Below are 22,796 nucleotides of genomic sequence, written 5' to 3'. Positions count from 1 at the left end.
GACCCGAATTCATGTAATCGGTTCGGTCTCGGGTTTCATATTTTCAGGGCTCGAAAGCCCGAACCGGCCCGATTACTGTAGCAGTTTCCACATGTCAGTTCCTAATTGGGTGTTATAATAATAAGTTAAATATTTTAAAAAAAAAAAACAACCCTAAAGGGTACACTCCTCGTCTCCTCTAGTCGACTAACTCGACCTCAGCTTCCCTCTATCTGTCGGTCTGTCCATCTCAGTCTAAGCCCCAAATTTCAGAAGTTGATAAACCCAGATCCGATAGGCGCCCTTCACTGAAATCTGATATCTCCCTTTCACTCTCTCAGTCCCTCCCTCACCCTTCTCTGAGTTGTCGATCTCTCTCTCTCTCAGTCTCTCCTCCCTCACCCTTCAATTTCTGCTTAAATCGAAAAAAAAGAAGTCAAAAACACGATCCGTTCGCGTTTGGGGCTTTGGGCGTTTGGCTGCTCTGTTTTTCGTCACAGTCGCTGTTACAGCCGCTTTGGGCGTTTCGCGATTTCGCCGTCGCCGACTTGGCGCAAGTCCGAGCCGCTCCGAGATCCGATAGGCCTTTGCTTCGTCTTCAAAAATCCGATCAACTCTTTCGATCAGGTAAGCATATAATGCACAGAAGCTGTTTGATTTATTGTCTCTGAGAGTCTGAAACTGACATGTCCTTTTTGCAGCTCAAGATCGTGTATATGCCTAGTCCAAGCGGCAACTTCAGTCTGCGAGACTTCCACGGATAGATTAGTTGGGCAAGTTCTTGGTGAATTAGGCTCACTTCCTGAAGTATTTGTTGAACTTGAGGTAAGGGCAGTAGGTGTAAAACTCTTTATGTGGCTTTTTTGAACTGAAACTTGTAGAGATGCTATTTGTTAAGTAATTGGTTAGTACTTAATAGGTATGTGATTCTTTGAGGAAAAAAAAAAAGATTGACTTGGGTGTCTCTCTGCATCTATATTCCTGAAGTGATTATTCCATGACTTTCAAGGATGTGGGTAATGTCTGTTCTTTGTCGTAATATATTCTTTTCTTTTTTGCTTTATGGGTTTTGTAAGAAATCTGTACTTTGAATGTTTAAGTAATTCTGTTGTTTGTTGATTTTTTACCTGTTTTGATTTGGTATATTTGGTGCTTACATTGGGGTTCTTAGAATTCGGTGTTCGAAGTAGCATTGTATTTGCTTTGGTGAAGTTCCTTAGTTGCTTATTGTGGGATTTTGGAAAAAGCTTGTTTCTTTGTGTTTTTCTGGGTCTGATTTGAGTTGCTGTGGGATTGCAGGATCTGGATTACCTGTTCGATACTCAATCGGAGGGGTTTGGGATATTGAGGTAACTTGCTCAATTTGCTATGCTGCGCTTGGTTTTGTTGGAATTGGAATTGGAGTTGGAATTGGCGGAAAAAGAGTTGTCCTTTACTCCTTTCGTGAGAGAGGCAGTGCATATACTTTTATGGTATAATCTGATCTTGTTTGTGCAAAACTGCAAATTGTGTTTATGTTTATGTTGGACAATTTGGATTGTTTTATGTTGGACAATGTATTCTGGACTATTGAGTTTGTGTTGTAAACTGTAAACTGTGGCTAAACTTGATTATTGCAAATTGATTACAGTTATGTTAATGAGTTTATTTTACAGCATTATAATTTGATATGCATTCCAGTCTTCCAGGTACCAAAACAGGGCAAAACAAGCAAAACAGGAATTTTGGGCCCGAAAAAGCCCGAAACCCGAACCGGCCCGAATAGGTTCGGTTCGTATCGGTTTTCAGTTTACAAAAAGCCCGAACCGGCCCGAACCGAGAATTTCGGGTTCGGTCTCGGTCTCACTGATTTTTGGGCCCGACCCGACCTGAGCCCAGCCCTACTTAGAAGGCTATATGGGCTCAAGTCTAGACAAGATTTTGGGCTAAAAACCCTTAGGTATATATATATCTCTACCTTTCAGCCCATACCAGCCCAAAGAAAAAAAAAAAAAATTATCCATCAACTGATCAAAGTCGCGTCTCTCGCGTATTCCCAGTCTCCCATAGACCACAGCTGCACAGCACTGACAGCAGCTCACAGCCTCACACAGTCACACTACCTTTCGCCTTCTCGTAAACGAGGTATGAAGCTCTATCGATCTCCCCTGTTTTTCTTTTTGATACATCTTTGTTCTTCAGTTCTTCTTCCTGCTCTGTGATTCCCAATGTGGTTTTCTCAAAGAAATCCCAGATCTCCTCTCGCCGATTCTGATGTAATTGACTAATTGTGAGTTGGGCTTTTCTGTATAAGTTGAGGATTGGGGGGGAGAGAGAGAGACAGAGAAAGATTCCATGTTAGCGGAGGAAGTGACTCAAGTGAGGATCTTGATCATGGTCGGTCAGTCCAGTAATTTGCAATACTTCTTTCGGTAGATACTTCTTTGAGTTCTTCCGGTTTTTTTTTTTTTTTTGATCTCCAATACTTGTCTCGGTTGGTATCATGGTATGAGAGTTCGTTATGTACTTCTGTTAGTTGTGTACCGACTGATGTCTTTGTCTCTTTGATGTACCGACTGATGAGTGATGACTGATGTCTTTGATGGCTAAAAAAACAGAGAAAAGGGGTAACAATAAGTGAATGAGCTTTTGTTGGGCTTTGGGATTTCTTGATGCTTTCTTTGGCTTCTGATTATGTTGTGATTATTTTTTATTTAAAAATGTGCATTTTGTGTTGCAGATTGGAGAATTTTTATTTGAGAGTTTTGGTGATAGTGTATGGGTTTATGCATAATACAAAGAGAGCATTTTCATCTATGACCATCATAAAAAACAAACTTCGAAATAAGATGGAAGATGAGTTTTTTGATGATTTGATGGTTCTCTACATCAAAAAAGAATTTGCTGATAGCATTGATAATGATTATGTGATTTCTGAGTTTGAAGTGAGTGGGTCTCGGAGGGTATGATTTAGTTAATTTATTGTTGTTTTACAACAAATGTATGCTTGTAGTTTTTAATTTACGGGGTTTGGTTTTATGTCCCCTCCGTTGTATGTTTTGATTGAAAATAATAAAGGCGTGAGGATGAGCCTCCCACTGGGTTCCAAACCTCAAAAAAAAAAAAAAAAAAAATAAAAAAAAATTTGTGCACTTCTAATTAGCCTAGATAGGCCTCATCATATGGCCCTTGGGCCCTAAGCCCGCCCGGCCCGGCCCTTCCATTAGGGCGGGCCGGCCCGACCCTTTTTTATTTAGGGTAGGGTATGGGTCACACAAATAAATCCCGGCCCTACCCTACGGCCCGGCCCGATTGAGCCCGTAAAGGCTAGGCCCGGCCCGGCCCTAACCCGGCCCTAAAATTTATATTTTATTTTTGTTATTTTCTATTACATGTGTTATATGTATAAAACTATGGAAGTGTAGAAAATTATTTCAATCTGCCATATTAGGAAATGAGTCTTTTAAATTGAGCCATATTTTGAGAAGAAAAAACATAATTTTTTTTAAAGAATTAACCGTAAATTCGGCAAAAACGCCGCCGTTTTAATATAATCTTATGAGTATTTTAATATTTACCAATAATTACTGTTAACTAATTAACTGTAATAATTACAAAGCTATTATTTCAAATTGGACAATATATTCATGTAATACCAATTTTGAAATAAATCAAGTAATCAACATAACTAAAAATAATCAATTGGTCGAGTTGAAACCATTTTACCAATGTAATGTTAACTTTTTAATGAGCAAAATGGGGGACGAAATCAAATTTTTTAAAATACACCGCTGGATGTTATTTGCATATGAATATATGAGTGGTAGAAATTTCAGCAATTTCCGCCTTCGTTTGGACCTCGATCTACCCGGTCAACTCAATACCCTAAATAGAACATAAAACAAATATGCTCTTAACCGGTCCTTGGCAATTCACTTTTTTCGATCTTTCAGCTCCCACACTCTCATGGGTAGGGGGTCTACTTATGGATGTCAAAATTCCGCAACGTTTGTCCGCGCATGGTGCCGCTCCCCTTAGGGAAGTTTGCTTGTGCAAAGCGTTGACCGCTCGGTTAGGTGCCTTATTCACAGCGGATCGGCCTAATTTCTTTACACAATACCTATCACTATTGTATAAACATATAAGAATTTTCCGATTGATCGATTTTCATTTCAAAATTTTTGGATCGCACATAATCCTTATATGCCTATTAATGTAGTATAACTAGTTTATTAGGCTTGTTACCCTCCATGAGCAAAATGGGGGACGAAATTGAATTTTTTAAAATGAACCGCTGGATGTTATTTTCATATGAATATATGTTAGTGGTAGAAATTTCAACAATTTCCACATTCGGTTGGACCTCGATCTACCCGGTCAACTTAATACCCTAAATAGAACATAAAACAAATATGCTCTTAACCGGTCCTTGACAATTCACTTTTTTTGATCTTTCAGATCCCACACTCTCATGGGTAGGGGGTCTACTTATGGATGTCAAAATTCCGCAACGTTTGTCCGCGCATGGTGCCGCTCCCCTTAGGGAAGTTTGCTTGTGCAAAGCGTTGACCGCTCCGTTAGGTGCCTTATTCACGGCGGATCGGCCTAATTTCTTTACACAATACCTATCACTATTGTATAAACATATAAGAATTTTCCGATTGATCGATTTTCATTTCAAAATTTTTGGATCGCACATAATCCTTATATGCCTATTAATGTAGTATAACTAGTTTATTAGGCTTGTTACCCTCCATGAGCAAAATGGGGGACGAAATGGAATTTTTTAAAATGAACCGCTGGATGTTGTTTGCATATGAATATATGTTAGTGGTAGAAATTTCAACAATTTCCGCATTCGGTTGCACCTCGATCTACCCGGTCAACTCAATACCCTAAATAGAACATAAAACAAATATGCTCTTAACCGGTCCTTGGCAATTCACTTTTTTCGATCTTTCAGCTCCCACACTCTCATGAGTAGGGGGTCTACTTACGGATGTCAAAATTCCGCAACGTTTTTCCGCGCATGGTGCCGCTCCCCTTAGGGAAGTTTGCTTGTGCAAAGCATTGACCGCTACGTTGGGCGCCTTATTCATGGCAGATCGGCCTAATTTTTTTACACAATACCTATCAATGTTGTATAAACATATGAGAATTTTCAGATTGGTCGATTTCCATTTCAAAATTTTTGGATCGCACATAATCCTTATATGCCTATTAATGTAGTATAACTCGTTTATTAGGCTTGTTATCCTCCATGAGCAAAATGGGGGACGAAATGAAATTTTTTAAAATGCACCGTTGGATGTCGTCCGTATATGAATATATGGTAGTGGTAAAAATTTCAGTGACTTCCACCTTCGGTGTGTGTATTAAATATGTTCAATAAAAAACAATGAGTCTTTTATTACCAATATATACCATTAAGCCATATTTTGAGAAGAAAAAAATAATGTTTTTTTTTGTTAAACAAAATAAGGCCCTTTTTTGGCCCATTTCGGCCCTATTTGGCCCTATTTGAGGGCCGGGCCGGCCCGACCAGTCCCTTTCTGCCCTAACGGATCGGGCTTTTCGGGCGGGTAAGGGTTAGCATATTTAAGCCCTGGCCCGACCCTACCCGGCCCTAAATTTTGTTGACTTTGACTAGGCCCGGCCCGGCCCGACCCTAAGCCCTAAAATTTAGGGTAGGGCCGGCCCTAGCCCGGCCCATGATGACCCCTAAGCCTAGACAACAATTGAATCCTGGATCCGCTACTGCTGGTGGAGGAGGACGTGGAGACAGGAAGGTGTGCAGTGGATTCCCCGTTGGTGGACGTGGTCGAGGCAGATCATGAAATCCAGTTTCATCCCCAAAAATTGATTCTGGTCAAATTCCAGGTAACAGTTTAACCGTGATGGGCTTCGGTTCTAGGGCCCATCACGTGCACTTTCTGTGCCTTGAAAAAGCTTCTTCAGGCCAAGAACCCCGATTTGGTGTTCCTGAAGGAAATTAAGAAAAAGAAGGAGGAAATGGCAGATATTTGTTTCAATTTGGGTTTTGGGGGTTGTATTGTGGTTGGGAAAGTAGGTAGAAACGGTCGAAGGTTGGCTCTTTGTTGGAAAACTCATCTGGTAGTAAGGCCACTTGGTTCATCCCTGGGTCATATTGATGTGGAGGTGCAGACTCAGGACGGACCATTGCGGGTCACAGGGTTCTATGGCAATCCTGAAACAAATCTCCAGACATCTATCGTGGGAGTTGTTGCGTCGTCTTGTTGCCAATGTGAGCTCTCCATGGATAATATTTGGAGATTTTAATGAATTGATGTGTTCTAGTGAGAAGAGAGGGGGAAGTGAAAGATCTGTATTGTTGGAAAGATTGGATTGCTGTTTCGTAAACCAGCAGGCGGCTACCTGTTTCCCGTGGTTACATGAGCTACACTATGATGCGGCCATGCGGGTGCTTCTGATCATTTACCCCTGATTATTTACTTTCATGGTTTACCGGAGTCTCGTCCACTGGGTAGGTGAAATCAGAGGAGATTTCATTTTGAGTCCTTTTGGACTAAGAAGGATGGCTGTGAACTGGCAATTGGAGAATGTAGGGAGCAAGAAGATGGGAAACAAGTTGTCAGCAACAAACTGAGAAGGGCAGCAGAAGCTCTAAAGCACTAGAATGCAGACACAATTGGGTACATTCCAAGGAAAATCAAGCAATTGAATACAGCTTTGCAGGGTCTTCTTCTGGATAGTACTAATGAAGTAACAACTGCAAATATGAAGAGTTGAAGACAACTCTTAGTGAGTTACATAAATATTTGGAGTTTGAGGAAGAAGCCTGGAAACAAAAGTCAAGAGTGGCCTGGTTACAAGAGGGAAACCAAAATACTAAATTCTTTCATGGGTATGCTAAAAGTAGAGGGAGAAGAAACAAGGTTACAAGAATTATAGATTTGAATGGGAACTGGAAAGATAATGATGTGCATATTCAATTGGCTTTCTCGGCATATTTTCAGCATTTGTTTACTACAGAGGGGTACAAGTACATGGATTTGGGTCTAGATAACCAACGAGATGAATGCGAAGTTGGCAAGGCCTTCCATGAGGAGTGACATTGAGGAGGCTCTGAAGCAAATGGCACCAGACAAGTCACCACGTGAAGATGGGTTCCCTGCCAGATTTTACTAGATGTACTAGCATATTGTTGGTAGTGATGTGAGTAAATTCTGCCTGCAAGTTCTAAATGAGGGGGCTTCAGTGAAGGAATTTAATCCTACGTTACTGGCTCTCATCCCAAAAATCGATCATCCACAACAGGTAACTGATTTCCGACCAATCAGTTTGTGCACTGTAGTCTATAAATTAATTTCTAAGGCTATTGTGAATCGAATGAAGTCTATATTGCCGAATGTCATTTCACAATACCAAAGTGCCTTTGTTCCTGGCCGATGCATCCATGACAATGTTATTTCAGCATTTGAAATAGTTCATTCTATTAGAGCAAGAATAACTGGGGAAATACCACAGTGTGTTTTGAAGCTAGACATAAGCAAGGGTTATGATCGAGTTGAATGGGTGTTTCTGGAGAATGTTATGCTGAAATTGGGATATTGGGTGGAACTTAAATGAGATGTGTAAGGTCGGTCATTTTCAGTGTCTTGTGGAATGGTGAGGCAGCGGGGTTAATTGAACCGACAAGGGGCCTCCGACAAGGGGACCCTATGTCACCGTATCTATTTTTGCTATGCTCAGAAGGTTTGTCTGGTTTGTTCCAAAAGGCTGATCAGGACGGATTTATACATGGAGTTAAATGTGCAGATGGGGCCCCAACTGTTTCCTATTTGCTTTTCGCAGATGACAGTTTAATTTTTGGAAGAGCAGAGGTTCAGGAAGTCACTCATATTAAGCAATGTCTTCTTTTGTATGAAAGTGCAGCTAAGTAGAGAATAAACTTTCAGAAATCAGCTCTTGCGTTTGGGCGAGGAATGAGTGAAGATCAGAAGGGTGAGATTATTCGGATGTTGGGGGTGCCAATTGTGATGTTCCATGAAAGATATTTAGGACTACCTACAATAGCAGGAAAAAATAAGAAGGAAATGTTTAAGAAGATTAATGAAAGATTGGAGTCTCACTTGCAAGGATGGCAATCAAAGCTCTTGTCTAAAGCAGGGAAGACAGTTCTTATTAAAGCTGTGGGGCAGGCAATCGATCCCTTCCTACTCTATGTCGGTCTTTAGACTCCCTAAAGGAGTTTATCGTTCTTATCAAAGCAAAGTGGCCAAGTACTGGTGGGGAAAAGGAGGAAACAAGAGGGGAATACATTGGTGTACCTAGGAGGTCCTAGAAACAAGAAGGCAGGAGCACTGGGATTTAGAGATCTCGAATGCTTCAACCAAGCGCTGCTAGCAAAGACAGTGTGGAGGTTGGCTCTTCATCCAGAGTCACTCGTTAGTCAACTCCTTACTGCTAAATATTTCCCTCAAAGTAATTGGGCAGGGGCTATGGTGGGAGAGAAACCTTCGTTCATCTGGAGGAGTTTATTATGGGGACGGGACTTATCTTGCACTGGTGTGAGATGGCGTATTGGTTCAGGTAACAGGGTTCGAATTTGGGAGGACAAATGGTTACCAATGCCGTGGTCATTCAAGATTGCTACTCCTCGCTTTCTGCTAGCTAATACCATGGTGAATTATCTCATGGACCAGGCTGGTGAAAGGAATGTCAGGTATGTGGAAGACAACTTTCTCCTTGTGGATGTGGAAAAAATTCTTTCCATTCCACTTGGGGGTGGGAATTCGGAGGATGCAGCCATTTGGCATATTTGTCCTAATGGTCATTATACAGTAAAATCTGGATATTGGCTTGGTAGGGAGATTAAACAACTTGATATGGGAACAAGTAGTGTTGGAGCGGGGAGTGCTTCAAACTTCAAAAATTATTGGAGTCTCATTTGGAGTATGAATATTCCGAACAAAGTCAAACTCTTGTGGAAAGCTTGTCATTCTTTCCTTCCCTGTGCTGAGCGTTTGTTTAAAAGCAAGATTGTTTCCCATCCGGGTTGTGGGAGGTGTGGGGGACCTAGAGAAACTGTGCTGTATAGTCTATGGGAGTGCCCTTCAGTTAAGAAGGTATGGAAGCTTACTTGGTTGAGTGTATAAGAATTGGGTTGAACCGAGCTTCACTGATTTATTTTGCCATGTTGCTGCTACTTGCCAAAATCACGAGATTGAGTTGTTTGCTTTACTGACTTGGTGGTTGTGGTAGGATAGGAATAATGTCTTTCATGGAAATAAGCTGGGAGTGGAACCTTGACAATTATACTGTTTATGCCAATCTAGATTGGCATAAGGAGTTTATGGATGCAGGGGAAGCCAAGAAAAAGAAGCAAATGATGGGTGCTGATGGTGAGTCTGATGTTCCGAATTGGCTACCACCACCACCGGTGCCCCAAGGATGGGCCAAACTGAATTTTGATGGAGCTTGCAATAAAGATAAAAGGGTGTGTAGGTCTGGGAGCGGTAATCAGAAATGAAGCAGGTAATATGGTAGGTGCACCGGCAATCCCATTAGAGGCTTTCTTATCTCCTGCAGCGACAGAGGCCTAAGGCACTTTGGTACTAGGAATTGGCAAAGTGGAGATTGAAGGAGATGCCCTTAATGTTGTGAGAGCTTTAGATGCAAGCGATAAGAATTTAAGAGATATGGGTGCAGTTCTAGATGAAGGAGTTTGAATGCTTCTCTTGGAAGCATGTTCGCAAGAAGTGTAATTATGTTGCCCATCGTCTAGCACGAGAAGCACACTGATATGTTTTGCCTGGAGGTTGGTCCTCCATGGCTGCAGGATTTATTTAATTGATAGAATATGATAGCTTATGCTTGGGGGTTCCTTCTGGGAACAGTTTATCCCCATAATTGATGTATTTATTCATCATATGAATAAAGTCTTATTTGAATAAAAAAAAAAAAAAATTGATGTGACATGGAGATATCCGGTGCACTGTAGAATTTTTGCACAAAGAGCTAAATTATGGAAACTTATGACTTGTAGAAAATTAATTTGATCATATCTATAATTTTGTCCTCTAAATCGAAACCCTCCTACAGATCTACCATACTTGGCAGAAGCCCAAAATTGGCTTTGCTCAAGCCCAACAGCCCAATTTTGTTGCCAACCCACTTTGGCGCTATGGTGCTGCCAAGTTACTGCCTTACTGGAACTTTGGCGCGAAGATCGATTCCAGTCTCAAATTTAGGGTTTCGCTGAGATTAAAAACCCAGAATCATTTCAAAGCTTTCATCTTTTCTGCAAATTTCAAAGGGGCTTTTGCTTGCCTAGGGATGGCTTCACCACCAAGTCCAAAACGCAGGCGTAAGGATGACGATACAAATGAAACGGCAGCAACATCGCCGGAGAAATCATCCCCTGTGGTGGTCTTTGCTCACGGCGCCGGTGCTCCCTCTTCTTCTGATTGGATGATCAGGTCATCTTCTCTTCTTTTGAAATATCAGCAAAGAAATGATTTAAGTGAAGTTTGAAGCTTTCTGTTGAAATGTAGAGACTAAAGTTTGAAGCTTTTGGTTTTTCAGATGGAAGGGTATGTTGGGCAAAGCACTAAATGCTGTAGAAGTTGTTACCTTTGATTACCCATGTGAGTTTTACTTGTAGTTTTGTTAGAATTAACTTTTACTGGCTATATGGTGCTCTGGGTTGTTCATGGGCTTGGTTAGTTGTGTTGTAAAATCTTGACCTTGAATTGATGGCAGACATGTCTGGTGGGAAAAAGAGAGCCCCTCCGAAGGCTGAAAAGTTGGTCGATTTTCACGCTGATTTTGTGAAGAAAACTGTTGAAAAGTACCCAGGTCATCCATTGATTTTGGCTGGAAAATCTATGGGTTCAAGGTTACAATTATCTGACTTTTCTGCTACATGATTAGTTGATTACTTGTTGTAGCCTGAAATGCTATTACTAAAAGTGTAGGAGAACTGATGAAGATGTAATCTGAGGCGTACGCTTTATTGGCCTAAAAACTGTAATTCCTCCCCTTGCTAGCAATTTAATTTGGATTCTATTGAAAAAAAAAAAAAAATTTGCTTGAAAATCAGCACAGGATGATATTATATAGCCTAAAATAGTGATATTCCAGAAGTGTTGTGGATGCATCTTATACATAATTGAGTTTCCTTTTAATAATCTACCAATAATTGAGGAATGTATTAGTGTGCAGACGACTTTTTGTTTTTTAGTCTCCTATGGAGGAATTTGTGTACAAACAAAAACCCATAATGTGGTCATTACTTGGTATTGTACACGTTGTGGATCCTTGATACTGATGGAGCATGCATGTGTAATATTGCGATAATAGAGAAGTAATTAGTGCTTGCTGTATCCTGAACTACTTATCATTATGTGCTTTATTGATCTCTGTACGTCATTGGTTTGTAGAGTCAGCTGCATGGTAGCTTGCAAGGAAGATATTCATGCTTCAGCAATTGTTTGCTTAGGGTACCCACTAAAGGTTAGGTGTTATGATGTTATACCTGCATCACATTTTCTGTACAATATATACTTTTCTTCTTCTTCTTTCGTTTTGGTTATTGGTATAAAATTGTCAAGTGAAAGTAGTTGACAAAATTTTCTGTGCCCTTGAAGTTGAAATTCTGCATTCTTTGGACCCTTAGAGGTTAATCTTTTGACCTATTGCCATATGTCATCCCTTTTCCACTCTCCCCCACCCAACTATGCAAATATGCCACCGATTGTGTCTGAGCTTGGAGCCTTAAATTTCAGGGTATTAATGGGGCACTGCGAGATGAAACTCTGTTGCGACTTTCAATTCCTGTAATGTTTGTCCAGGTAATTGTTTCACCAGAATCTGCTATTTTGTCTTGTGTTTTTTGGTTAATGCCTGTGCTATTTCTAGTCTGCCTTCTCTTTCCTATCTAATTGTTCACTTGCATCACTTTAAATAGAATGATCAAAACGATATGTTCAACATCTCTCTTATATATGATTGCTGAACCTGAATTAAGTCTTATAACAGTTACCTTTCTTATACATGTTTAATATCTTCTGATGCTTCTTATCTCTTCCACTTCTCTGTATTGCATACTGCAATGATGTTCATTCAGGGTAGTAAAGATGCACTTTGTCCGTTGGAAAAGCTAGAAGTTACTCGCAAGAAGATAAAATGTCTTAGTGGTTTGCATGTGATTGATGGTGGTGACCACTCCTTCAAGATTGGAAAGAAGCAACTGCAAACCACTGGGTTAACGCAAGACCAAGCTGAAGATCTTGCAGTTGAGGCAATTGCAGCCTTTCTGTCAAGTTTTCTTGGAGAAAGGTGACACTTTATGTTGCAAAAAGTTTCAATGGAACATCAAGTGTTGCATCCTGTTGTGCATAAACTCTGTTCTCTTGGTGCTTTTGTGTTGATCATAGTAACCATTGAAGTGCAAAAGGAATTTGAGTTTGTTAAGGGCTCAGGGTTTAAGTCTATGAGTAGCGAGTTTTTGAGATTTATAATCATGGAATGGTTTATCTTGATGATATGGTTAGAGTTTACTTACAGTACGCAGTTATATCTATGCGTCAATGCGTGTGTGACAGAAGACCTAAACACTGGTTTTAAATTGTGCTGTCAATATATATATATATATACAGTCCGGCTACGGTGCGGACGGAATGGATTTCCTGTTTTCCCCCACTTTCCGATCACATTTTCACATCTTAACCGTTCAGTTTTTAGATCCTAATGTATTATATCATCTCTGCAAAATTTCAGTCAATTTGGTGATCGTTAAGGCATCAAAAACTGCAAATTACAACAATGTACACAAACGGTTCCGGTTCGACAAATTCGGTTCGTTCGTGTAAATTGCAGTTTTGGATGCCTTAACGATCACTAAATTGGCTGAAATTTTGCAGAGATGATCCATACATTAGGACCTAAAAACTGAACGGTAAAGATCAAAATATGTGATCGGAAAGTGGGTGAAAACCGGAAATCCGTACCGAAATTTCGGTATGGACGTCCGCACCTGAGAAAAATCCTATATATATAGGGAAATAATGGAAAATGTCACATTAGAGTATGAAATGATAAAAAGGTCACCTAGTTTCCCACTTGATAAAAAGGTCCATTATGAATTGTTAGTGATATTAATTTAGTCCTTATTAATAATGAAGTGATGTTAAAAAAGGTCATTTGTTAATTTTTTTTGATTCTGATTATGCCTTTAAAGCTAATACCACGTTTATAACCGTTCATTCAAAATCTCATAGCTCAAATTTTCTCTCTCATTTGATCAAGCTTCTTGATTCAAATTTGATCGGAGATTCTCTCTTCGAGTTTCTCTCTTCGTTGCCAGCTTTTGATTGCGCTTGGTCTCGCTACAATGAGCTGAAATCTCAATTTTGAGTGGTTTTGGAGCTTCAATCCACAGCTTTCTTCTCTTTTTCCTATCTCTGGCTTCGTCACTCTTCCCCGTGATCACGTCACTTCTTCGTCTTCTTCTTCCTGTACTCAGTCCTCAATTACAAAAAGGTTGACTGAGATCGTGAGATTGGTGGCATATGAGACTGTGATTTCATCTGTATCGCTCTTTCCCTATTCAAGCGTGTACGCAATTAGATATCCCGATCGGTTTTCCTATCCACGACTGGTATCGGAATTTCATCTTTAATCCAGGTAAGTCTAGGTTTGGATAAGTGTTTTTAGTGAGATTTCCTCAATGCATCTCGACATTGTTTGCTTCGAATCGATGAATTTTTGTTTTCGCGAGCTTGAATACTCAGAACTTACGTATTTTGAAATAATTCTCAAGTAGTTGGTAGAATTTTCAACTGATTTGATTTTTAGGTTTTGAGATTTCTCTTAGTTGCTTACTTGATTTTCAAAGATTTGAGGACAAATTTGATGAGAATTAGCAGTTTTGTGTGCTTTGATATATAGATTTGGTACTGTAGCTTACTGATATGTGATCTTCCGATTAACTTGTGATTATCTCCTCACTAGTAGCTTACATGAATTCGTAGAGGTTTGATTTCGAAGCCACCATTTTTTTTTTTTTTTTTTTCAGTTGAGCTTTTTGATGGGGTCTGAATTTGCTATGCAATTTTATTTTTGGTACGAACGATGTTGTCAGTGGACATGGCATAGGAAAAGTATTATTAACACTCTTAGTTCGGCAGCGCTATCTCTACCATCTTCTCTAATAGATTTTAGGTTGGCCTTTTTTTCAAATTTGTTTCTTCAATTTGTGGCTGTGTTTATGTTGAGTTACTGATGAGGGTGTGGACAACTGTAAGATGTGAGCAATGTTCATCAGGTTCCTGATCACCAGCTTGGTTAATGGTTATGCAACTTTTGGCATGAAACTTGTGTTTGTTGTGGATTTCTATTTAATTTGTTGGGTTGGGCTGTGGATTTTATTGATTGTTAAGCAACATTTGGCTCTTAACTTGTGTATGGTTTGTGTTTATTTCTGTGAATTATAAATCAAAATGATCAGTTTCCTTTCCTCATTGCATCTACATATCAAACTCATTGGGTTATCACTTCCTTAACGTATCTGAAATCCAGATTCTGGTTTCAGAATCGCTAACAGCTTATATTTTTGTAATGCCCACCATGTGTATGAGATATTTTTGTAATGCCCACCATGTGTATCAAAGGATTTCATTTTAAATTGTGCTGTAAACTTAATGAAACAAAAGGTCAATTTCAGAAAATTAGGGATATACATGTAAATAACCAAAAGGAAACACTATCGCTGCTGCAACCGGGATATGACAAGGCCTGCCATAATAATCATGAATCAGTAAACTAGTCGAAAATTCGAGATACTAACACATTATAATAAAATCATGTGATTCTTGCAGGCTGTGTTTTTTCTTTAATTAATAGCACAAAATGATCCTCACTGATTCGGTTACACCTGCCTATATAGAAGAAAAAGGGGAAAAATCAGTGGATTCGGTATGTATGTTCATGTATATATATATACAGATTCTATACAGAGTGGGGTCTCACTTTGAAATTAACGTGTGAGGTTGGAGTTTAGGGTAACTTTTCGGTCTCAAATCCATACCTGGACCTTTCAGTTTTTAGGTACTAATGTATAGATCATCTTTGCAAAATTTCAGCTAAATTGATATTATTTAAGGTATCTAACTCGCTTAAACCAATGGACGAACTGAATCTGCGCGCCCACCCTAAACCGTACTAGCTTTAAGGCAGTTATCAATGCCTTAACGACCACACATATATATATATACACATGAGCAGCATTGAAGAAGAGCCTCAATATACACACACACACACACACATATACATGAACAGCATTGAGGAAGAGCCTCACATTAGTTATATTGAAAAAGACTTGAGCTGCATCATCTTCGAGCTCTAAATTCAGTTGCAATGGAGCAAAGCAAGGGTAGGAGATTGATACTCTTCCCAGTACCTCTTCAAGGCCATATAATCCCGATGCTGGAGCTAGCCAACCTTCTACACTTCAAAGGCTTCTCCATAACCATGGTCCCCACCCACTTCAACAAACTCAACCCTTCAAGCTATCCGCACTTAACCTTTCAGTTGATTGATGAAGGCTTGTCGGAGAGTGAGGTCTCTACAAAGGACATTGCCCATCTTATGTCTCTTCTAGAGCAGAAATGTGCTGAACCATTCAAGGAATGCTTGATTAGTTTGCTATCTGATGTTTCAAAAGAGCCCGTTGCTTGTTTGATCACCGAATTTCGCTTTTACTTCACTCAATCTCTTGCTGAGAGTTTCAAGCTACCAAGGCTTCTGCTAAGGACTGGGAGTGTTTCTTCCTTGGCTGTTTCAATCCAGAACAATTTTTTCAAATGACCGCCAGTCGCCTGACAGATGAAGCCAATTCTTCACATGGAGTCATTATCAACACTTTTGAAGATATTGAAGGACAGGCGCTTATCAGACTTTTTGATGAACTATCCACTCCAATTTTTGGAGTAGGTCCACTTCACAAGCCTTTCCCTACAACTGGTTCTTCAGGGCCAGGTAGCTCGATCAACTTACCACAAGACCAGAGTAGTACGTATTTATGGCTCAACACCCAAGCACCAAACTCTGTTATCTATGTTGGGTTTGGGAGCCTTGCTACAATAAGTGGAGCAATTTTTGGAGCTAGCTTGGGGTCTAGCCAATAGCAACCAACCGTTTTTGTGAGTGGTAGTTTGTTCAGGGTTCGAAATGGCTTGAAGCGTTGCCTGATAAGTTTCTCGAAACTTTGAAAGGGAAGTGCCACATTGTGAAATGGGCACCCCAGAAAGCAGTTCTGGCACATCCAGCAGTCGGAGCTTTTGGACTCACTGCGGCTGGAATTCTACACTAGAGTGTGTTAGTGAAGGGGTTCCTATGATTTGTATGCCATGTTCTGCTGATCAAATGATAAATGCTCGATATGTGAGTGATGTTTGGACAGTTGGGCTGCAGTTGGATCAGGGAAGAGAAAGAGGTGAGATAGAGAAAACAATTAGAAAACTAATGGTGAAGAAAGAAGGTGAAGATATCAGAAAAAATATGTCAAACCTAAAGGAGAAGGCAGATCTTTGCTTCAGACCAGGTGGCTCATCGATCGTATGAATGCTTGGAGGGATTGGTTAAATACATTTTATCATTGGAAGCCAATGTTCTCCAAACTCAGATTGAAGCTACTGTGTGAATCCCCTAAATGGTCTTAACGAGTAGATTAGTTGCCAACCAAGCTCTCTTACTTTTGAATAAGCTTTTTCTTTTGGTTCTTTATCGAGTTTGGGTTTTCTTCCAGCAGTTGCTATGCTTAATTGTTTTACTTCGCGTAATAATCTGGACTTATCTGAAAAAGCATGTGTTTGAAATAATAATTTGCTTCTAGTTTTAAATGTTTAACACATCAACTATCCTAGAAATGTTAATTCTTTTTTTCAGTCCAACTAGATAGGAATGTTATTCCAATCCTGGATCAACCAATTTAACTCATACAAGCACAAACAGATCTAAGAAAACACATAAAAGAGCACTTTCAAGAAAATATGCAGGCTTGAGAGGGATTGGGGAACGTCGTATTACGTAGCCTTTTTGTGGGTCTCCTACTAATACTAGGTAAAAGATGTGGGTGCCCTCAATCAGATTAGCCATACCGGCCAGGATCACTTACAAGCAGATGGATCGGCCAGTAGTACACCACCTCAATCAGTCTAGCCAATCCGGATGTGTTACTACATAGCTAATAATCTCCACCAACCGTAACCACGTACCAATAAAATAAGAACCCACTTCACCAGATCATGAGACAACACATTACTATCATTCTATTGATCTCTTTCTAACGAATGAATGTTCTATATCAGTTACCTTTTTTCTGATACTTACATCAATTAATTAAAATGATGTGTAATTCATTATGTATAGTATAGTTGGTCCGGATATAATTGTAAAGGGCCTAATTGTAAACCCGATATATGGTGTTCATATGGTATTTCTCATAACTGTAACGGCGCGGATAGTGTCGGATGTGAAGTATTACAACATTTCAGTATCAGATCCGATAATTTGAGTTTGATAGAGAAAACAAGAAGATCTAATAATTTGTAGTTGAACGGATCCACGCGAAACAGTGTCACCAACACAATCACCAATTGCGAATTTGCGATCTTCTTCCCTGCACTACGATCATAATCATAGCTCGCAAGTCGGAAATTTATTAACATAATCATGAGCATGCAGTACTTACATATGGGGATCACACATTGATATAATACTTGACCATGCACGCTATTCTTTTATTTCATACTTCATCATTTTAGACTTCTGCTGCAGTTTAATCATCTATGAAAAGTAAGTATGATCCACGTACAGTGAAACATGTCATACAAGATTACCTTATTTTGCTTGCTGATTACATCTCACTTGCTCTTATCGCCATCCTTTTTTATCTTTCCTGTCTTTTGATCCTGGCTTTTTGCCTTGTCCAAGTCGAAGGTCTTCGTTGGGCCATAGATGCGAGTTTCGGTTTCGCGTCCATCGGTACGAGTCACTCCCAAGCCTACTGTAACACTGATCTGACCCCCCATTTAAAGTGAGACAGAAGTGTTCTTACTAGCTTTCTGGAACTCTCTTCGTGGTTGCTTGGTCGTGTGATCTTGCATTTTATATAGGCAATGATTTGGCCTTTTTTTCATTTCTCGATGGTTAATGGCATTGTCTACGCTAGAGCTTGGATTCCCTTTGCTTTTCATCTTATCACCCTTTGAATCTGCTTTTTGCAAAGTAGAACCAAAAGTAAGGTTATTGCTTTCCTTCTGGAGAATATGTCCTCTGCATATTGGAAGTGTTGGTTTGTGGCTTAAATTAATAAGCCCATCAATTATCTTTTGGACTAAGCTCACATAATTAACCTAGTTCTATTAGGGTTTGGAGTTTCCCTCATGCACATATAAATATATGTTTTCTATCACCAATTAAGGTGTGAGAGAGAAAAGAAAAAAGCCACAGCTTAGTGTTATTGAAGTTAGCCACAGTTTTTTTTTTTTGAGGAGTTAGCCACAGTTTTGGGCTCTATAGAAAATTACCTTTTGGTTTGTTGCTTTTGTTCTTGTGAGCAACAATATATTGAGGTAGTCGTTTTTCTATTTGGTCTTTCTCTTTCTGTGAGTGTATTCGGGTGTAATTGAGATTTTGGGTTTGAGTGTTAAACACCTTGTAATCTCCTTTTGATATTAGTGGAATCTTTTCACTGTTTTCACCTGTGGATGTAACTCTTTGATCTTGCGAAAACCACGTAAATATTTGATCTTCTATATTTTTCTATTTATTTATCCTTTTCATATTTCTAATACTTCATACTTGTTTGACGCTTCTACACAACAGAAAACCTATGGAGGGACGGGAATCGATCAAACTCCGGAAGCAGGTTGTGACTTGTAGATGAAGTTGCTCAATGAAGTACAGTAGCCAAACTTGGCTCTTATAATTTGACAATAAGAAATGGAATTGTGTGAGGGTTTATGTCAAGAATAATGAAATTGAGATTCTAGCTAGCAGTATCGACAGCAACGGTCGAATTTACACTTGTACTTATTTAGTGAATTTTGAAAAAAAGAAAAGTTGTGCCCGATGATGATTTTTTTCTTTCTCTGATGGATATCTCAAGGAGTAAAAGGGTGTTTTGAATTTTTTGCAAAAGCAGATTCTATAAGGGTGATATTGATATACAATGCAGAAAGAATGAATGACACTCGGTCCTCCAATGCCTATATAAGAGCTTTAACTGTGCATACTTAATTTACAAGAAAAAATAGCAAAAGCGAGGAATTTTATTGTGACAACCGAAAATTCGTCGCAAAAACTTGATAAATACCAGGAAATTTCAGTTGTCGCACATGATTTCATTGACGACAACCAATTTATCGCATAAAGTAAGTATTTGTGACAAATTGACAATTGTTGCCCATTTGACATTGTGCGACACCAAATTCCTCACAAAATGTCAATAAGGCGACAATTTCTACCAACTGTTGGTTAATATTTGTGTGACAACTTTAACTTCCTCCCAAGGAAGTTCAAGTTGCCACATAATCATTAAGCGACAATCTGTAAAAGTCGTCGCCTAATTAGTCTTTTGTGAGAAAATTAAAGTTGTCACATAAACATTAACCGACAACTAGCAGAAGTCATTGTCTAATTAATTTTCAGTGAGGAAGTTCAAGTTGTGACATAAACATTAAGCGACAACCCGTTAAAGTTGTCACCCAATTGATTATGAGCGAGGAAGTTAAGGTTACCACATAAACATTAATCGACAACTCACAGAAGTTGTCGCAAAAGCAATCTTCAATGACAAGAATCTAGTTGTCACATAAACATTAAGCCACAATTCGCAAAAATTGTCGCCTAGACCTAGTTGTAATAGGGTTAGGAATTAGAGATATTCTCGGAGATATTCATAGATATCTGATTAATTGTACGATTATCTTTCCTTGTACAACTCTAATTCTATGTCTTGTAATCCTCTATATAAAGAGGCCCCTATTATCAATGAAAGTACGACTCAATTCTCTCCCAATTTTGGTTTTCCTTAAACACGTTATCAGCATGAAGCCTTAACCCTAAAACCCTAATTTCGTAGCCTTCAAATCCCAGCATCCACCACCCTACATATCGAAGCCCTAGCCTCAAGGAGCTCAGAACCGGCCGGAATCCGTCTGTACCGGCAGTCGAAAATATTGGACCGGCCCCTGCCCTGTGCCTGGCCTGCACGCATCTGTCGAGACTTGCGCACCTCTGTGCCTGCTTCTGTCGATATCTGCAGACCGCCCCGCACAGGCCCCTGCAGAGATCTGCCGATCCGCGACCTCGATTCCGCGACCCCGCGACTCCGCGACCATGCTGCAATCCTACAAGTCTGCTTGCTTGCACTAGGACTAAAGCTCGTCTCCAATCCTACGAAAAGGACCAAATACGTTATGCAATCCTAAGAGGTATGTTTTACTAAAAGTTCCTGTTTTTGAGTTTTTCCTCTTTTTCTCTTCTTTTTCTTGGAAACTCCCTTCTTCTACGTACCCCCCCTTTCTTTATCATAGGGGAGACCTAATTAAGCCGAACTATAGGGGTTCGTACTCACTCCAAGCTTGGAGCTTGTTGAGATCTCCAAACTTAGAGTTTGTAGAGAATTTATGATCGACCACTTACGTCATTGTTTCGATCTAATCCAATACCTCTTGGAATTGAATTTCTTGGAAGCAATTACGCTCAGAAATTCCTAATTTCTTGAAAGTGATTACGCTAATAAATTCATAATTTCTTTGGAGCAACTACGCTCAGAAATTTTATATGTTTTCGTGGTAACTTTTTCGCTCCGAAACTAACCCTTTTTCTTGTTCTCTTTCAGGATGAGTAACCTGAACAAATTGGACTTTGCTCCATTGGGAACAACTGGCTCTGGATACCACAGGTGGGTTCGTGATGTCCGCCAGCATCTCAAGGTCGATGGAATCCTGGATATGATTCTCGAACCTAGCCAGGACGTGCTAACTGTTGAGCAAGCTCAAGCTTTGGAAGCAAATAGAGCAGCCTTAGAGGCAAATAAGGCGAAAGCCATCATCCTAATGACTCCATAAGGCTGTGGGTCTCACTCGAAGAAAGATTTGGCAACGTCCGTGACTCCCTGCTTCCTGACCTAGAAGTGAGATGGCATAGCCTCCGCTTCTGTGATTTCAAGTCAGTTCTTGACTACAACTCAGAAGCAATTTGCATTAAATCCTTAATGGAATTCTGTGGTAAAGAGATCACAGATGCGATGTTAATTGAGAAGACTCTTTCTACCTTCCCTGTCTCTGCATTGATGGTTGCTAAGAACTATCGAATCGATGTTACTGCAGGACGGATCACAAGGTTTCATGAGCTTATTGGAGCTATGAATGTCGCTAAAAAGCATGACAACATCCTTGTGAAGAACTATAATTCGAGATCCGTAGAAACAGAGCTTATTCCGGAATCCAATTATAGTCACGCCCCTAAGAGAGGGCGCCAAGAGCGAAACCCTAATCTTAGGGATACTTATGGACGTTCTGGTCCATATAATCGCTCTACTTGGGAAGGTAACTGCCAAAATAGGCGAACACGGACCCGAAGAGGTCAACGTGGAAAGAGAGAGGGAAGCAACGCCTCTGGCCATGTTGGTGGCGCCACCAACACTAAGAGCCATCTAAATGACGCTTTCAAAGAGCCTCAATCAATGGAGTCTGAGCAAAGAGATGTATGTTCTCGATGTGGAGTATCCAGTCATTAGACACACATTTGTAGAGCTCGTGAAGAAATTGTCACTGCCTACAAAGCATATTGTGAAGCAAGAGAAGCTCACTATGTGGAACAAAAAGATCAAGAAGATGATCTAGCGTGAAGGGTTGAAGACTACAAATCTGGCTGGGATCAATAGATTGCCAATTTTGTTTAAGTCTTTATTTTCCAAGAGATGTAATTGGCAATTGCCATATACTTTGTAGTAAATGTCATTGGTTTAGTTTTTCTTCACATAGGCTTATCCAAAGTGAGTATAATTGACAGGACTCGCCCCGGATTTCACCTTGAAATCCAAAGTGGCCCTGCGGGGCCCACCTTAAAAGAAATTCTACCAAAAATTTGGCTGAACTTCCTCTAAAAGTGGACTACCCAAAAACCTGTAGAAAAACATTTACACTTCTAAAACAATCCACCCTGAATCTTCTGGAGCCACCCTGCTCCCTAAATCACAACATCTCGCATTTCACAGAACAATTCTGAACTTAAGAATATTAATCTCATGGGTTATCAGAGCAATCTAATGCATAGCCGTACAAGAAGATAGAATACAAGATAAAAGACCAATACTTTTCTAATGCGGAAGCTATGACAACTATGCCTCAACCCCATGTACGCTCGACCTCAAGCTAAACTGGCCTGCAAACTGGACATTTGAAACCGAAAGTCCCAGGGGAAAAACATTTGAAAATCGTTAGAGTGAGTGGACAAAAAATAAGTAATTTTGAATGAACAAGTGAAACTTAACGCTTTCCCAAGTTATTCTCTAAAACCTCGCATGCAGTAAAAATCTTAGAAACACTCTTAATCATCATCTTTATTGAAATCTCAATTATGTAATGTCGATCATCTCGAAATCTCTTTAAAATCTCAAATCCCTCAATTACATAATGATATTCCAAACATCTCATTAAATTACTCATATCTCAAAATAGACGATGACTAAAGGGGACTGCCGATTAGTCATCTCATGCCACCTAGAAGGGATTGCCGACCAGTGACGCATCAGAGGGGACTGCCGACCGGACGAGGAGGTG

General features: G+C 39.8%; 2 protein-coding genes, 2 long non-coding RNA genes and 1 pseudogene across 5 annotated transcripts; 4 read left to right on the top strand and 1 right to left on the bottom strand.

Moving 5' to 3' along the window:
• The first annotated feature begins 7,925 nt into the window (after positions 1–7,925).
• LOC133744915 (uncharacterized) lies at positions 7,926–9,098 on the top strand. The gene is made up of 2 exons (XM_062172941.1): positions 7,926–8,141; positions 8,211–9,098. The coding sequence occupies exons 1-2, from the start codon at positions 7,926–7,928 to the stop codon at positions 9,096–9,098; spliced, it is 1,104 nt and encodes a 367-aa protein (XP_062028925.1).
• A 929-nt stretch (positions 9,099–10,027) lies between these two features.
• On the top strand, positions 10,028–12,637 carry LOC133745657 (uncharacterized). Its single transcript, XM_062173764.1, has 6 exons — positions 10,028–10,421; positions 10,528–10,589; positions 10,705–10,840; positions 11,385–11,457; positions 11,730–11,795; positions 12,071–12,637. Exons 1-6 carry the CDS (start codon positions 10,279–10,281, stop codon positions 12,284–12,286), a joined length of 696 nt encoding a protein of 231 aa, XP_062029748.1. The 5' UTR covers positions 10,028–10,278; the 3' UTR covers positions 12,287–12,637.
• A 2,162-nt stretch (positions 12,638–14,799) lies between these two features.
• On the top strand, positions 14,800–16,806 carry LOC133707048 (UDP-glycosyltransferase 76B1-like; annotated as a pseudogene).
• A 584-nt stretch (positions 16,807–17,390) lies between these two features.
• Positions 17,391–18,157, bottom strand: LOC133707049 (uncharacterized). Of its 2 annotated transcripts, none has more exons than XR_009844877.1 (2): positions 17,844–18,157; positions 17,391–17,628 (listed from the first exon to the last, which is right to left on the bottom strand). It is a non-coding gene; the product is annotated as an uncharacterized LOC133707049 (long non-coding RNA). The 2 variants fall into 2 exon arrangements; XR_009844878.1 differs by having other exon boundaries at positions 17,391–17,623.
• Positions 18,158–18,358: 201 nt separating this feature from the next.
• LOC133741991 (uncharacterized) lies at positions 18,359–19,134 on the top strand. Its single transcript, XR_009862299.1, has 2 exons — positions 18,359–18,578; positions 18,832–19,134. It is a non-coding gene; the product is annotated as an uncharacterized LOC133741991 (long non-coding RNA).
• The last annotated feature ends 3,662 nt before the right edge of the window (positions 19,135–22,796 follow it).

The sequence above is a fragment of the Rosa rugosa genome, chromosome 4 (genome assembly GCF_958449725.1).
Source record: "Rosa rugosa chromosome 4, drRosRugo1.1, whole genome shotgun sequence".
Classification (NCBI taxonomy): domain Eukaryota; kingdom Viridiplantae; phylum Streptophyta; class Magnoliopsida; order Rosales; family Rosaceae; genus Rosa; species Rosa rugosa.
The sequence above is the reverse complement of the archived record's forward strand: the minus strand, read 5'-3'. Positions and strand labels throughout refer to the sequence as shown.

What these genes read in the sequence shown, in the direction of transcription:
- LOC133744915 (XM_062172941.1), top strand. Translation starts at nt 7,926, where the DNA reads ATGAGTGAAGATCAGAAGGGTGAGATTATTCGGATGTTGGGGGTGCCA. An exon ending in TTATTAAAGCTGTGGGGCAG is followed by an intron (nt 8,142 to 8,210) that starts GCAATCGATCCC and finishes TTCTTATCAAAG; the next exon opens with CAAAGTGGCCAAGTACTGGT.
- LOC133745657 (XM_062173764.1), top strand. Translation starts at nt 10,279, where the DNA reads ATGGCTTCACCACCAAGTCCAAAACGCAGGCGTAAGGATGACGATACA. An exon ending in TGTTACCTTTGATTACCCAT is followed by an intron (nt 10,590 to 10,704) that starts GTGAGTTTTACT and finishes AATTGATGGCAG; the next exon opens with ACATGTCTGGTGGGAAAAAG. An exon ending in TTCCTGTAATGTTTGTCCAG is followed by an intron (nt 11,796 to 12,070) that starts GTAATTGTTTCA and finishes ATGTTCATTCAG; the next exon opens with GGTAGTAAAGATGCACTTTG.